General features: G+C 46.8%; 1 protein-coding gene across 3 annotated transcripts in view; it reads right to left on the bottom strand.

Moving 5' to 3' along the window:
• The window catches only part of ST8SIA5 (ST8 alpha-N-acetyl-neuraminide alpha-2,8-sialyltransferase 5), a 51,164-nt gene extending 35,044 nt beyond the window's left edge, over nt 1–16,120 (bottom strand). For all 3 annotated transcript variants that reach the window (XM_074166419.1, XM_074166420.1, XM_074166421.1), the window contains exon 1: nt 15,990–16,120. In XM_074166419.1, the coding sequence (XP_074022520.1) occupies nt 15,990–16,120 (131 nt within the window). The remainder of the gene's footprint in view (nt 1–15,989) is intronic.
• Nucleotides 16,121–16,774: the final 654 nt, after the last annotated feature.

The raw sequence follows: 16,774 nt of genomic DNA, 5'->3' as shown, positions 1-16,774 counted from the left end.
AAAAAAACCCAAAGAGAAGCTAATTTTAAGCCTGGATCATTACCAATGATTACCAATGGTGGAACTTTGCCATTTGCTCAATTTGGCCTAATGGTTTTTCCTTCTAAAATTAGGATGTTCCCCCAACGTGTGATGCTGACCATGACAAGAGAAGGCTTTATAAAAGATGTAAGAACCAGAAACGCTCTAAGTGCAGAGATGCTGTTTTGCCCACTCGCTGTAAGCAAATCTCTCCTCAAGGTTTACGGACATCATTAATCACAGGACTTACCCCTCACAAATGAGAGCACGAGCGAGGTTGTGCCTTGCGTCAGAGAAACTCTCTGAAGTCCGGTGTCTCAGCAATAAAGACCTTGAGTTTCAGGTAAATGTCAAAGCAGTATTTTGATCCTAATTGGTAACTGTAAATGTTGTATCAGTATGTGGTCAAATAAACACCAGCGCAATATAAGAATAGCGGGAGGGCATGAAAAAAACCCGGCAAATTAACAAAGCAGCAGTAATTGTGAGGGGCTTGTCCAGACCGGCTGTCGAGAAGCAGCAGGAAGGAAAGCAAAAAGGCCATTGCCACAATCCAAACAACCAACTCCTGCACAAGAGGAGGTTATAAGAGCGGAGGGGGAAAAACAATGATGAGGTTTTTGAACTACTAAGGCGAGAATGAACAAGTGGATAGATTGCAGCATGAAGCTTCATATTCACACCGCCGTCAGGCTGAGATCCCACCTCGGGAGGGTCTCATTGCCTTTCTAAAGGGCGAAAGCGAGGTGAAAATTAAGCCAAGACAAAAAAGCAAAGGCTTTTAAAAATAGAACTATTCTACAGCTAATAAATGGAGAAGGCCCCAAAGACTTTAAGCACAGCTGGCAGTTCTGTCTGGGCTCTTTACCAGAGAGCAGGCCATGAGCATGGAAGCAGCGGAATTTATCCAGGACAGACCCACATGCTCTCAAGGCATAACAGCAGTTTGGAGCAAGTGACCGAGTCATCAGCACCTCAGGGTAATGAGAACTGAGTGGCAACAGGGGCATAGAATCATAGAATAGTTTGGGTTGGAAGGGACCTTAAAGACCATCCAGTTCCAACCCCCTGCCATGGGCAGGGACACCTCCCACCAGACCAGGTTGCTCAAAGCCCCATCCAGCCTGGTCTTGAACCCCTCCAGGGATGGGGCAGACACAGCTTGTCTGGGCAACCTGGGCCAGGGTCTCACCACCCTCACAGCAAAGAATTTCCTCCCAATATCTCATCTAAATCTCCCCTCTTTCAGTTTAAAACCCTTCCCCCTTGTCCTATGGCTCCCCTCCCTGATCAAGAGTCCCTCCCCAGCTTTCCTGGAGCTCCTTTAGGGACTGGAAGGGGCTCTAAGGTCTCCCCAGAGCCTTCTCTTCTCCAGGCTGAACCCCCCCAACTCTCTCAGCCTGTCCTCACAGCAGAGGGGCTCCAGCCCTTGGAGCATCTTCATGGCCCTCCGCTGGACCTGTTGCAACAGGTCCATGTCCCTTCATGTGCTGAGGACTCCAAAGCTGGACACAGTACTCCAGGCCGAGTCTCACCAGAGCAGAACAGAGGGGTAGAATGACCTCCCTCACCCCGCTGGCAACATTTCTTTTGATGCAGCCCAGGATGCGGTTGGCTTTCTGGGCTGCCAGTGCACATTGCCAGCTTGTGTTGAGCTTCTCATCCACCAACACCCCAAAGTCCTTCTCCTCAAGGCTGCTCTCCATTCATTCTCTGCCCAGACTGGATTTGTGCTTGGGATTGCCATAACCCGGGTGCAGGACTTGCACTTGGCCTGGTTGAACTTCATGAGGTTCACACAGGCTCACATCTCCATCCTGTCCAGGTCCCTCTGGATGGCGTCCCTTCCCTCCAGGTATGTCAACCTCACCACACAGCTTGGTGTTGCCAGCAACCTTGCTGAGGGGTGTACTCACAGGCGAAGCGAGGAGAGGGCACAGAAGAGCATTTGCCAGTCTGATGCCAACCCACTCCCCAAAAGCACCAGCTCTTCTCATTTTGTCCCAGCCAGCATGCTATTTCCATTCCTCTTTCAAGGTGACAGCTGTCACTACTGCCATCCTGTATCTACCAGAGGCGGATTAAACCCAAAGGCAAGAAAAAACGAACAGAAACCAGGATCATTTTATATCGGTGAAGGCTAAGACAAAATCTGACTCAGCTTGCTGGTCTGCCACAGATGGTCAAGCAATGGGAATCAGAGGAGTCTATGGACTCCTTCTCTGAAGGGGTGAAAGGAAAATACAGATGTCCCCAAGAGCAAGACAAATTACTGCATTTTCTGTCTGAACTTCACCTCTTATTTGTCCTCACTTTCCCCGCTCTTTCTTTCTAGCAGTTCTCATATTCCTTCTCTATGCATTCTCTCTAGCAATGAAGCCACTAGGAGATGACAGCAAGCCCAGCTTTTCTGACACCAGCTCCTGTTTAAGTTATAAGCTAATAGTATATACATTAATTCTGTATACATCATTAATAATTTTCTAATCATATTTCTGCTGGCCTGGTCATGGTGCTGCACTAGACTGTTACATGCTGCCCAAACACAGAAGCCATGTACAGTCCCTGCCCTGAAAAACAGACAGTCCAAGATATCTATAGGCTTCCTAAAGTCAGTGGAAAATCACTTACTTTCACTGTACATCAGTTTCACTATACCACAGAGCCTTCTCTTCAGAGAATGCTCTGGGGAGACCCTATAGCAGCCCTTCCAGTCCCTAAAGGGGCTCCAGGAAAGCTGGGGAGGGACTCTTGATCAGGGAGGGGAGCCATAGGACAAGGGGGAAGGGTTTTACACTGAGAGAGGGGAGATTGAGATGGGATCTCAGGAAGAAATTCTTTGCTGTGAGGGTGGTGAGACCCTGGCCCAGGTTGCCCAGAGAAGCTGTGGCTGCCCCATCCCTGGAGGGGTTCAAGGCCAGGTTGGATGGGGCTTTGAGCAACCTGGTCTGGTGGGAGGTGTCCCTGCCCAGGGCAGGGGGGTTGGAACTAGATTATATTTAAGGTCCCTTCCAACCTAAACTATTCCACGATTCTGATTTTTCTGTTTCATAATTCCTGTGCCCTTGAAAGGAGGAACTGAAGACTTGAGTGTTAAATGATCATGGGATTTGAAAATGGAAAGTGATGCCCCCCAGCCTACTAACAGAGATGTCACAGTGGTGTAGCAAAGTCAGACGGTTAATCTTGCTGAAGATCCAGTTCCTTCTTTCTGCAAAAATAAGGAAAATATGACTCACTGTGTCCACAGGGTGTATGGAAAATAAAACGAAGGCAGTGGTATGCATGAATGACCTGCAGACAAGAGTGATCGAAAACACTCACTAAAATGGAACATAGAGTAAGGGAAGGTTGGGTAAGAAAGGAGAATATTAGGAGTCTCCAATGTGACATCTGCTGTACACGTGAAGACAAGCAGAGGAGCCAACAGAGATAACAATAAGAGGAGTTTTGGAGAAGAAACGAGGATCCGGTTTTTTTCATGCATGCCAGAAACAGCAAGTTTATTTACACTGCCCTTGAAAAGACACAAGAGAGGCTCAAAAGGAGTAAAGAATCCCCTCGGTAACAATGAGACACTGAGATCAAACCCAAACCAGAAAAGTCAAGAACACTATTTAGTCTCCATGTCCATAAACTATCCTTTCCTGACAAAAGGGCCAGGCTCAGCCCCTGAAGACAATGAATTTAGATGACAAGAGAAAGGCAAATGCTTACTTAAGACTCACACAATATAGAATCGTTTAGGTTGGAAAAGATCTTTAAGATCATCAAGTCCAACCCTTAACCTAACACTGCCAACTCCACCACTAAACCATGTCCCTCAGCACCACGCCTACACATATTTCAAATACCTCCAGGGATGGCGACTCCACCACTGCCCTGGGCAGCCTCTTCCAAGGCTTCACAACCCTTTCCGGGAAGAAATGTTTCCTAGTATCCATCCTAAACCTCCCCTGGTGCAACTTGAGGCCATTTCCTCTTGTCCCATCGCCTGTGACTTGGGAGAAGAGACCGACCCCCGCTGGCTACACCCTCCTTTCAGGGAGTTGTAGAGAGCGAGAAGGTCTCCCCTCAGCCTCCTTTTCTCCAGGCTGAACACCTCCAGCTCCCTCAGCCGCTCCTCACAAGACTTGTTCTCCAGACCCCTCACCAGCTCCGTTGCCCTTCTCTGGACACGCTCTATCACCTTGAATATTTTAATATCACTTCAAACACTCTAATCCATTTTGAACTAAATATTCAAGGCACAGCAATCGAGACAGATGCAGCATAGATGAAAGAAAGAAACGTAAATCTGCCTGTAGCAGTCCAGGTCCAAGTCACCTGTGCTATAATGCCAGAAAAATACCATGTGTGCATTGGCCTCTTTCAGTGGAGAATTCCTGGCCATAACCTGACCAGGCTCAGCACAAAGAAATGAAACATTTCTAGGGCCAACTCACGTACTTCAGCAGGACTCTCCCTTTCTTATGTGAGTCCATAATAAAACTCCCATTTGCATTCAGTGGAAGCAGAGTTGAATCTGAATAGTTCTGTTTAGAAAAATACTTATTTCTTCAGCAAACTGAGCAAAATTCAAATTTTAGTCTGGATAAATACACATAGATACTTCTGCTCACTGTATTAACAGAGATCAGTCTTTGTCTCATTGACCTATGGCTTTGCAAGTTGACTGACAGCAGGTAACTGCTGAGTTGATTGCTGGCTACGTTCTTGGGGAAAAAAAAACCTGTAGAAAAGGTTTTGAAAACATCTGAAAGTAGGTAGGAGAGCAGGAGTGGAATATTCACAACAAAAGGAAGAAATGAAATAATATGGGTCCCATGAAAAATGAACCATGGGTGGGGGGCGTGGGAAATGGGCACATCTGGTTACACCACTCACTTGGCCATACGGTATTATACCAGGGACAAGCTTGGCCCGACATGTTTGAGGGAAACAGTAGTAATAAAGTGGTGGAGGAGTATATTTTGACTAGCACAAAGAGCAAAATTGGAAACATAGGTGGGAAGATTCTGGATTATAACCGCTATGTACAGAAAAAAGGTTTTGTTTCACATAGCACATTTCACATTTGGGTTAAAGCTTGTATCAAATATTCACATGCAATGTCTGGAAAAACCTGATCTAAAATCACTTCCCAAGAAAGGTAAAATAGAATCAACACCAACATTCAAATGCTTAAATGGGACAAAGTGTTGACTAGAACATCAAGGACATCAAAAGATAACTTTAAAAACAATACCCTCTTTCCTTTTCCCATCTGTGGCTGGAAAATAAAAATCCAAGGAGTAAAAAATAAACAGTATTCATTCATTTTTTAATAAATATTCATCCCTGGAGGTGTTCAAGACCAGGCTGGATGGGGTTTTGAGCAACCTGGTCTAGTGGGAGGTGTCCCTGCCAATGGCAGGGGGGTTGGACCTAAATGATCTTTAAGGTCGCTTCCAACCAAAACCATTCTATGATTCTATGATTCTATAATTAAGATATCATTTGTAATAGGGGCAAGACAAAGCCCACAAATGAATGAGCTGACAGTGAGGCAGGCTGTTTTCTTATCAAGAAAAAAAAAATGCCAGTCAAGCCCCGAGCACAGAGACTCACAGGAAAACCCAAATGTTTTAAGATACAGGAAATTTTGACACTTGAGATGGTAGCTCAGTGCAAGGATACCTGACTCATCCTGGGTACCACAAGCAATCTCACCTTCGCATCAGACATCTGACTGAGCTAATTGCTTTGCATCTCATGTTTCTAAAACTAATATATTTAGCGCCAGGTCAAGTGCCCCTACATTGAACTGTATTCTTCTGCATAAACTTACCCACAGAGCCCAATTGCAATGGGGACTTGTGCTAAAGACAATGAGTAAAATGTCATTTCAATGTGGTTGTACCCCAAATCTGCCACAGAAGTAGGCAAAATTCCCTCTCCTCATGCACAGAAGTGGAAGGCGCAATCTCTTATAGAATCATAGACTGGTTTGGGTTGGAAGGGACCTTAAAGACCACCCAATTCCAACCCCCTACCATGGGCAGGGACACCTCCCACCAGACCAGGTTGCTCAAAGCCCCATCCAACCTGGCCTCGAACCCCTCCAGGCATGGGGCAGCCACAGCTTCTCTGGGCAACCTGGGCCAGGGTCTCACTACCCTCACAGCAAAGAATTTCTTCCTGAGATCTCATCTCAATCTCCCCTCTTTCAGTTTAAAACCCTTCCCCCTCGTCCTATGGCTCCCCTCCCTGATCAAGAGTCCTGCCCCATCTCTCCTGTAGGCCCCCTCTAGGTACTGGAAGGGCGTTATAAGGTCTCCCCGGAGCCTCTTCTTCTCCAGGCTGACCAAGCCCAACTCTCTCAGCCTGTCCTCACATCAGAGGGGCTCCAGCCCTTGGAGCATATTCATGGCCTCCTCTGGACCTGTTCCAGCAGGTCCATGTCCTTCCTGTGCTGAGGACTCCAGAGCTGGACACAGTACTCCAGGTGGGGTTTCCCCAGAGCAGAGGGGCAGAATCCCCTCCCTTGCCCTGCTGGCCACGCTGCTCAGGATGCAGCCCAGGATGCGGTTGGCTTTCTGGGCTGCCAGTGCACATTGATGGCTCATGTTGAGCTTCTCATCCACAAGCACTCCCAAGTTCTTCTCCTCAGGGCTGCTCTCCAGCCATTCTCCACCCAGACTGGATTTGTGCTGGGGAATGCTGTGCCCCAGGTGCAGGACCTTGCACTTGGCCTGGTTGAACTTCAAGAAGTTTGCACAGGCCCATCTCACCAGCCTGTCCAGGTCCCCCTGGATGGCATCCCTTCCCTCCAGCATGTCAACTGCCCCACACAGCTTGGTGTCATTGGCAAACTTGCTGAGAGTGAACTCTTTGCACCATTTGTGCAAGCCCTCCAAAGTCTTGACTGCCTAAGATCTTCAGCTGGGACTGTGAAAAGCCTAAATTGGGCTGCATTTGTTCTTACAGAAAGTGCCATGAAACTACCAGAGGTTGATTTTCATCATGAGAACTAAAACATAAAGCTAACTAAATGAAGAGGACATGGAAGGAAAGTGACTATCTGCAAGGCTGATGAAAAAACAAAACGGATGCAAGCAATGAAGGGCAAAGATGCCTCAAAGAAATGAGAGGTTAAGTCCACAATTTTCCCAAGGGAGGCATGGGCTGCTGAGCAATGAATACATTTGAATTAAAAAAATGAGAAACGAAATGAAAAAGCAATCAAGGGTAAGAATAAGGCACAGTGAAAGTAAGAAAATGCAAAGCTTCACCCAGCGATTATGTCTGAACCAAATTCAGCAAGTGTAAGAAACATCAGGAAATTCCAATCAGGTCAAAAATAAAAGATGGAATTTCCAGGGGGTCTGCAATCCTGGCCACAGAGGACAGTGGTCAAGGATGTGGTCTCTCACAGCTGGGACCATGGTAGACACAGGTGTAGCACAACTCAAAACAAGAAGACTGGGTTCTGGGTTTGACTTTCTTAAGCTTGAACTTTGTACCTGTCCATACGCACGGAGGGCAAGCGTCATTTTATTATGTCATTTTCAAAATGACATAAAACATGTCAATGGCAGGTTAGAACAGAGATGTTTTTGAAACAAATGTCATGGGGTTTAAACCACTTTGCAGGAAAGGGCTTTGATTCACAGGTGTTGAATGCTGGGCATTAGGTTCAAAAAGGACAAGTGCCGGGTCCTGGGTCACACATGGGTCACTCCAACCCCATGAACGCTCCAGGCCTGGGGCAGAGTGGCTGGAGCTGCCCAGTGGAAAAGGACCTGTGGGTGTTCATTGACAGCGGCTGATTAGGAGCCAGCAGCATGCCCAGGTGGCCAAGAAGGCCAACAGCATTGTTGTCATATATCCTGACATATATCCTGATATATCGGCCTGTATCAGGAACACTGTGGCCAGCAGGGCCGGGGCAGTGACCATCCCCCTGTACTGGGCACTGGAGAGGCCCCACCTGGAGTGCTGGGTCCAGTTTTGGGCTCCTCATGACAAGAAAGACGTTGAGGTGCTGGAGTGTGTCCAGAGAAGGGCAATGGAGCTGGTGAGGGGTCTGGAGCACAAGTCTTGTGAGGAGCGGCTGAGGGAGCTGGGGGTGTTCAGCCTGGAGAAAAGGAGGCTGAGGGGAGACCTTCTCACTCTCCACAACTCCCTGAAAGGAGGGTGTAGCCAGCAAGGGGTCGGTCTCTTCTCCCAAGGAACAGGTGATAGGACAAGAGGAAACAGCCTCAAGTTGCACCAGGGGAGGTTTAGGATGGATACTAGGAAACATTTCTTCCCGGAAAGGGTTGTGAAGCCTTGGAAGAGGCTGCCCAGGGCAGTGGTGGAGTCTCCATCCCTGGAGGTATTTAAAAGCCGGGCAGACGTGGTGCTGAGGGACATGGGATAGTGATTGTTTTTGTCAGTGTTGGTTGATGGTCTGAAAGGTCCCTCCCAACCATAACAATTCTATGATTCTATGATTACTTTGACATACAGAGGCAACAGATCTGTGTAAAGTGCAGAAAGCAGCATTAGCCTAGACATTTGGCCAAATATTCAAAAATAGCTGTTTGCATGGACAGAAGTAGGCCTAGATCTCCACATAACAAAGTTAGAGACTGAAGCAAGCTCCTACCGGGTATGATGTGGATTAGAATTAGGATTTAAGTGTCTCTGTATTACTCAGGGAGGGTGACAGCCACCTTTTGGCTGGTAAATGGGACACCCATAATTTACTGCTCCAGGCCAAGCAGCTTCTACAAAGCTCCTACAGCCCAACATGATTCAAACCCTACACAGACCAGCCATTTCTGTGCAGGGTGGGCTTGTGAGAACTGGATGAGGGACTGCTGGGTGGCCACCATGATAGCCAAACGGGCAAGCTTCTGTAAGGCACCCTATAGTGGCTCGCATCCCCCGTGGTCTGAGCTCAGGACGAACCACGGTGTCACACACCAGGGAATAACACAGTCAGGATAATGCAATTTGCACATGTTAAATATTGAAATAACTGACTTTTACTTTAATTTACTGTCAGCTGGGGAATGGTGAAGGACTGGATCTGCAAGTGGTTTTACCATCTTAGCAGTGGAGGGGCAACACAGCAATGCTAGAAATAAAGCAAGTTTAGAGGGAGCAGGGATTCAAACCCTCCTGATTTCTGCCCCAGAGCCATAGAGAGCACTGCCAGGGAGCACAGGAGAGGAAGCAACAGGCCCTGATGCTCTGGTTCTAAAATTTCAGCCCCTTGATGTTTTTCTTTAAAAGCAAATTAAAATTATGGGTCAGAAAAAAACCCTTCAAGTAGCAGGAGGTAAGATTTTGGCTTTGGGATACTTTTCACAATACAAGTCTCTGTTGCAGCCTGTGATAGAGCTGTGATTGTTCGCAAATTCTTGCAGAGCTTTAATTCACATGCCACGTACCTGTGAGCTCTCCTTTTATTTGATGGGGGGAGACAGGAGCACTATGGAAAGCAACACCGAGCAGCAATGAGAAAGGGAATGGGATAACACTCGTGAGACTCCACCTGGAGTACTGTGTCCAGCTTTGGAGTCCCCACTATCAGAAGGACACGGACTGGTTGAAAGGGTCCAGAGGAGGCCACAAAGGTGCTCTGAGGGCTGGAGCCCCTCTGCTGTGAGGACAGGCTGAGAGAGTTGGGGTTGTTCAGTCTGAAGAAGAGAAGGCTCCAGGGAGACCTTAAAGCCTCCTTCCAGTCCCAAAAGCGGGTCTACAAGAGAGATGGGGAGGGGCTCTTTGTGAGGGAGTGGAGCCATAGGACGAGGGGGAACAGTTTTAAACTGAAAGAGGGGAGATTGAGATGAGATCTCAGGAAGAAATTCTTTGCTGTGAGGGTAGTGAGACCCTGGCCCAGGTTGCCCAGAGAAGCTGTGGCTGCCCCATGCCTGGAGGGGTTCAAGGCCAGGTTGGATGGGGCTTTGAGCAACCTGGTCTGGTGGGAAGTGTCCCTGCCCATGGCAGGGGGCTTGGAACAGGATGGTCTTTAAAGTCCGTTCCAACCCAAACCATTCCACGGTTCTATGACCAGTGGGGAATGGCTTTAGAGGCAGCTGAGTTAATCTATCAGCTCCTGTTTCTTCTGCCTCCTCCATCCCAATGCCATCTCTCCCCCAGGGCAGGCTTCATTGCTCTGACCACTTGGGGAGCTGGTTCAGCTCCTTGTCTTCTCAAGGTTAGTTAGGCATGACGGCAATTCCAGTCCCCTGGTCCCCAACCCCTTGAAATGCACTTGGGAACACCCTGTAACAAGAATGCATGGCTGGAGTCTCGGCATCTCCTGCTATGGTAGCCTAGATCCGGTCACTTTAAGGTGATGGCCATACCTCATACATACACGTATTGGTGTTTATAGCTTCAAGACTTTGCTGTCTCCTGAAGTTTCCAGTGCTCTTCTTCTCTGAAGAAAACAGACCAAAGTCCAAACCAGCTCTACAGCCCCGTCAGGGATTCAGGGAGGTGACTCACGGGTGGCATGTCACTTCAGTGGGATAATATTTCACCCTGGTTAGTAACGGAGGGGGCATCAAGCTGTGTGTTGGAGAGATGACTCATTAGGTGACCTTCAGGTGACATCTCAGGGAAAAATATTTAAATGGAAAAAGACTTATAACACTGGTCTTAGGTTACAGTTAACATCCTCACAGGGTGTTATGAGCAGGGCAGAGGAGCACATGCCAGGTATAGGGCAGGAGCTCTCAACTGATATGAGTTGGCTGTGGTTCCTCAAGAACCCAGCTTAGGATAAAATACATCTCAGGCCACATGCAACTTCCCTGTCCCCATTGCAATTATTGCTGTCGCTGGAACAAGTAAGATCTGATCTTGTCTTATAGCACATTACAGAGTAAAAGATCCCTCAAGGTGTAGACCAGGTTTATTTTCTATGGGTTTGGTCCTTATTTGTCCATCATTTGCCCATGATAAAAAAATACCTTTCTTATGGGCATAAGAAAAGGGGTAAAGATGTCTGGGAATTGATTTGCAACTGTCAAATAAAAGCTGCTTCAGAAATCCCCAAAATGGTAGTATAACCTCAAGTTATGAGAGTCTGATATTAATTACAGGGTACACACACATAGGAGTGATGTTTAATTCTCATTTGAAAGATTTAGAGCTTTCAAATAAGGCTGGCTTCCTGCATGGGAAGGTCTGCTGTTTCTTGCTGTGTGATTTTTTGAGTTATTGTACACACTCCCTCTGACAGACTCCAGTGTGATCTTTGTTTAAAAGTCTTTAAGAGCTTTGAAAATGTGTTCTCCTCACTTTGCTGAGAAAAACAGTATTTTTAAAGGGACAGATTCCCTTCTCCAGTCAACTCTCACCCTGTGCAGAAGTCAGTCTTTTAAAAAAAACAGTATTTAGTGATTTCCCTGCCAACAGAATATAGATATATAGCAAAGTGTTGCTCTGATATTTTTCCCTTGCCAAAGCAGGCAAGGACTTTCCTGTTGATTTCTCCCATACAACAGGTTGGGAGATGAAGATAGGGACCATTTCAACATTTTTTACTGTCGTGGTAGTTTCCTGATGTAATCCAGGATTATTCCCTGCTGGCCAAACAAGAGCTCACAAAAAAAAAAAAAAGGCCAGCCTTCAGCTGAGCATCCGATTCAAAAGAAAATTCAGCTGAAAACCAAGTGCCGGAAAGATGAGTCAATACAAAAGCAAGCGGCAGCTCTGGATTTAAGCAGAAGTCCACAGCATTTAACCTACTTTAGCAGATCAATGCAGCAGATTTTTAATCATCACATTAATCCTAAAATAAAAATAATTACCCCAGAGATCCATATTAAAGTCCCTTAATCATATCTCATTTCATCATCCTTTTTACTCAGGATCAGGAGCTACAGAGACCAGAGCTTCCCGTTGTCATTCTCCAGCTTGCAGTTGAACTCTCTCATTAGGGCTTTAGCTGCTACTATGGGGACAATCCGTTGGCCTTGCTGAGAGCACCAAAATCCATCCCACTTGGGGGAAAAGTGAAAAATGGAGCAAAAAACAGGTGGGCAGGATTCTGCTTTCCCATGACACGGTACAAAACAGCTGGGGAAGGAGCAGAGAAGACTATATGGTGGGTGAAAAATGTGCGAATCCCTAGAAATTCAATCTCTGCATTCATAGAATCATAGAATGAATCATAGAGTTGTGGAATGATATGGTTTCGTTTGGAAGGGACCTTAAAGATTACCTGGTTCCAACCCCCCTGTCACAGGCAGGGACACCTCCCACCAGACCACATTGCTCAAAGCCCCATCCAACCTGGCCTTGAACCGCTCCAGGGATGGGGCAGCCACAGCTTCTCTGGGCAACCTGGGCCAGGGTCTCACCACCCTCACAGCAAAGAATTTCTTCCCCAGATCTCATCTCAATCTCCCCTCTTTCAGTGTCAAACTGTTCCCCTTCGTCCTGTGGCTCCCCTCCCTGATCCAGAGTCCCTCCCCAGCTTTCCTGGAGCTCCTTGAGGGACTGGAAGGGGCTCTAAGGTCTCCCTGGAGCCTTCTCTTCTCCAAGCTGGACAACCCAACTCTCTCAGCCCTTCTTCCAGCAGTGCCAGAAGCTCATTAATATCTCATTAAGTGCAAAGAGGAGACTTGACCAGATGCTGGGGCCCTTATCAAATTTCACTGAGCAGAGTTTCTTTCCCAGAGCATCCTCTCCTGCCTGCAGTCCTGCCATCCCCACAGCCAGGCTTTGGGAGTGTGGCTGTGGCCAAACCCAGGACCACCAGCCTCCATGGAGAGCTCCAGGTGGGTTTTTATGGTGATAAAACCAGCCCATTCCCTGCTTGTAAGGGCAAGTGGCATGGCACAGCTTACAGTCATACAGCAATTTTTTTTCATCTTTCTCCCAGAAAAGGGTGCCTTTGTCCACGCTGCTTATTGGGACCAGTCTCTAGTCTATGCTGTCCCCTGCATTGTGCCCAGGCTGCTTGTTTTGGGTCCGATTCCCTCTGCCTTGCTGGTCTTTACCCATTTCCACTGTCTTCTTGTGAGAAACAAGCCAGGCCTGTATTATATTTAGGCTTAAAAGCATTGTAGATTTACTAGAATAGTACTTCAGGGCAATCTTCGGGTTTCTCTCAATACACAAGGGAATTTCTTCCCATTGCCCGGAGAAGAGGCCCAGAGGCCTGTAACTGTTGCGGATGGAGACCTTATAGCAGCCTTTCAGTCCCTAAAGGGGGCCCATAGGAGAGATGGGGATGAACACTTTATCAGGGAGGGGAGCCACAGGACGAGGGGGAAGGGTTTTACACTGAGAGAGGGGAGATAGAGATGAGATCTCAGGAAGAAATTCTTTGCTGTGAGGGTGGTGAGACCCTGGCCCAGGTTGCCCAGAGAAGCTGTGGCTGCCCCATGCCTGGAGGGGTTCAAGGCCGGGTTGGATGGGGCTTTGAGCAACCTGGTCTGGTGGGAGATGTCCCTGCCCAGGACAGGTTGGACCTGGGTGGTCTTCAAGGTTGCTTCCAACCCAAACCATTCTATGATTCTATGTTGGGATGCAAGGAAAGGCTGCCATAAAACAAGCAGCACGTTGAATCTTATAGAGTAAATGGCTTTAGGTTTAGGCAGCATCCCCAGGCTCCAGCTTGGCAAGCGGTACCCAAGTTATAAATATCACACTTCTCCTCCGCAAGGATGCTGTCCAAAACCACCAGCTCCACTGTGATCCCTGGAGGTGCAAGGTATAATGTGTCCAAGGAACCTCACAGCCAGTATCAGCTTCTAACAGGGGATTTAACACCGGAGGTTTGTGAAAGAAAAGAGTAATTAAAGGTCACAGCTCCCCCTGCACAGAACAGTCTGGCAATAAAACTGCCTGGGAACAGTCACCACAATCTTCTGCAGGGCATGAGAGTGAGAGAGGGAAAGAGAAAGTGAAAAAGTACTTTCCTGATAACATTATCCTAACGATGTAGGCTGCTATGTAAATCACCTTTCTGTCATTAATAACTGACAGCCTGAGACCGCCACATCATGCATTTTTATTTCCGTGAAAAGTGGGAACTACCACTCACCAGTAGAAAGGAGTCAAAGCCCTTTTTCCCTGCACTGAGTCAGGGGGAACCCTCTAAGACTCTTTCATGTGTTTAAAAAAAAAAAAAAAAAAAGAAAAGAAAAGAAACAAACCATTAAAAGCTGGAATAAAAAAAAAAATAAACAGTGTTTTACAGTCAAAGTGACAAAATGTATGCACATCTCACTGCTTAAGCCCCTTTGATGCCAGAATTCTCAGAACCAGAATTTCTTCTAGCAAGCCTGGGAATCGGACATCACCCTTTTTTGCACTCCCTGCAGCCCGTTGGTGACAGGAGAAGCTCCCAGGGCACTAGGCAGGACAGAGACTGGCCACAGACATATCTCACTGGAAGAGTTTTGGTTGCATCTTCTCACCATTCTATCTTCACTTTGCTCTTTTTCAGTTCAATCTGTACTTCGGATTTATTTTTCATTGCTGCAATTCTGTCACAGTCATTTCAACTTAGAAAAGCAAGTATTGGTAGGGCTGTAAGGCCTCGAGGACAAATGGGAAAAAACTAAGAAAATAAGGCAAGATGAGACCTGAACTGGTCATAAAGTCGTCTTCTCAACAGCAAGGCAGTTTGTTACTACCCTCATCTACCTAACAGATTCCTGAAGCCCCCAAAGATGGAGATTTCAAACCTCCTCAGGTAGCCTTAGTCTTTAAAAGTTTCCCTTCATGGTTAAAGCCAAATTTTGTTCCTGCTGGATATTAAGCCCATGACTCCTCATCATCTCATGAGTCTTCACAGAGATGTGTTTATTACCTTCCTCTTGCCAGAAATAGTTTGGGCGTTTCAAGACAGTTATATTTCCCCTTAATTTTCTCCAAGCCAAACAAACACACGTTTTCTACACCTCTGCTCGTTCTTGCTGCTTTCCTTTGGCTCCTTCCAACCGAATCACGTCTTTCTGGAAGTGAGGTGCCCAAAACCAGACAGAGTCTCCCAGCCAAGGCCCCACTGCTAAGCAAGGCACACAAATGGTTCTGTGGATAAACTGCAATGCTCCTGTCTATACATATTAATATCATGCTTCCTTTGCCCCACCAGAGTGAGAAACATTTGCTGATCTGTCAGCATTTTGCTTGCTCTTGGCACAAGGCAAACAACTACATGAGTTGCAAACCAGGCAAGAATCAAACCATTGATCTCTGCTGGCAAAATGCAGCTAAATTCCAATAAAAAATTCCACAGCAGCTGCCTACACTACTGAAACCCACTTACCTCGAAGCATGTAAGAGAACCATTCCCTTTTATAAAATCATATAAGCCATAACATGGCAACCCGGATTTAAGTAAAATAAACTCTCTGCGGGTCAAGGTTAAACACTTTGACCCATGCAGAGCTTAAAAAGAGCGGTAGCATTTTCAGATCAAAGACCGATGTGCTCTACAACAAAGCAGCCTCAGCAATAAATGCATGAGACTACAGCAGTGAAACAAAAAAAAAGTGCTGTTATTTGGAACACTAATATTGCCACTTTGATTTTAGGAATTTCATCAGCATGTTTGTTTCTAAAGACATTAAAGTTTAGGTAATGACTATACTACCTTAATTCAACCTCTTAAACCATTTCAGCTTGAATTTACATAGGGTGAAGAGCTTATAACAGAGGCAAATACTCCAGTGGTATAAGTCAGTCTATTTAAAGTTAAGTAAGACCTAGATTTTTACAATAGCTGATGATTAAAACACACGCTAGGAAACACACAAATCATCATATTCTACCCAACGTTCTCCTCTATTAATAAACTAACAGACATTACAGATGCCGGGTGCACCTTCTCAGATTGACAAGATACTAATATTGTCAGCACAACACCGAGAAGTGGTTTGAACTGTTATAATGGTATGGCTGGATCCCTGTCTCCATCCAGCGTGATCAGACAACTTTTCCTATTCCCTCAAATCCCCCCTTTTTACCTTTTGAGATAGTTTCTCCCATAGAGGATCTGCTGCAGCAAGGTGACCACGGCAAAGGCGCAGATGAAGATGAAGAACAAAGTTCTGTTTCCCAGCAAATCCCTGCTTGATGAAGGGTCAGTGTATCCCATCCTTAAAAGCCACTGAAGCTCCGCTGGGTAAAATTCAGTTCGTTGCCGCCTTCATGCCCTTTTTGCCGGGAAGCGGAGGGGAACGCTTGCTGGTTTGTCTCTGAGCAATCCAAGGACAAGGTATCCCATTGTTTGGCCCCTTCCTTGCCCCTTTTGGATGTTAGCTCCGGGATTGTGCGCAATGGCTTGCTTCCACAGTAAAGTTTCCAGGAGATTCAGACGTGGGTAACATCTAAAATCATCTCTCAGAGCTCTTTCGGCGCCGGCAGCCTGTGCTGTGCAAGAGGCATTCTGTTCCCTCTAAGCCTCTCTTGAAAGCCTGCTGCTAGCAATTATCTACTTCAATCCCATTTTCATATTCCAGATGGGGGAAGCTGCAAATAAACCAGGAAACCGCAGCCAATGGCAAACACAGGGCTCCGGCAACCGGCATTGGAAACACATAGTCGTCAGCTCTTCTTTGCTTCTGCTCAGTGATTCCAACGAAACGTGCTTGCGAGGAGACGTGACTGGGGTGTGCTATTATTGAACGAGCGTGTAATAACGATCATGAGGATCTCATTCGGCCCCCTGCAAAAAAGAAAAACAACAACAGCGGAAAGGAAAGCTGCATTTTGTGTAGCAGCACCTTGTCCGTGCCCTGCTCCCGGTATG

The sequence above is a fragment of the Numenius arquata genome, chromosome Z, assembly GCF_964106895.1.
Source record: "Numenius arquata chromosome Z, bNumArq3.hap1.1, whole genome shotgun sequence".
NCBI lineage: Eukaryota > Metazoa > Chordata > Aves > Charadriiformes > Scolopacidae > Numenius > Numenius arquata.
Note: the sequence above shows the minus strand (reverse complement) of the source record. Positions and strands in the feature narration are given on the sequence as shown.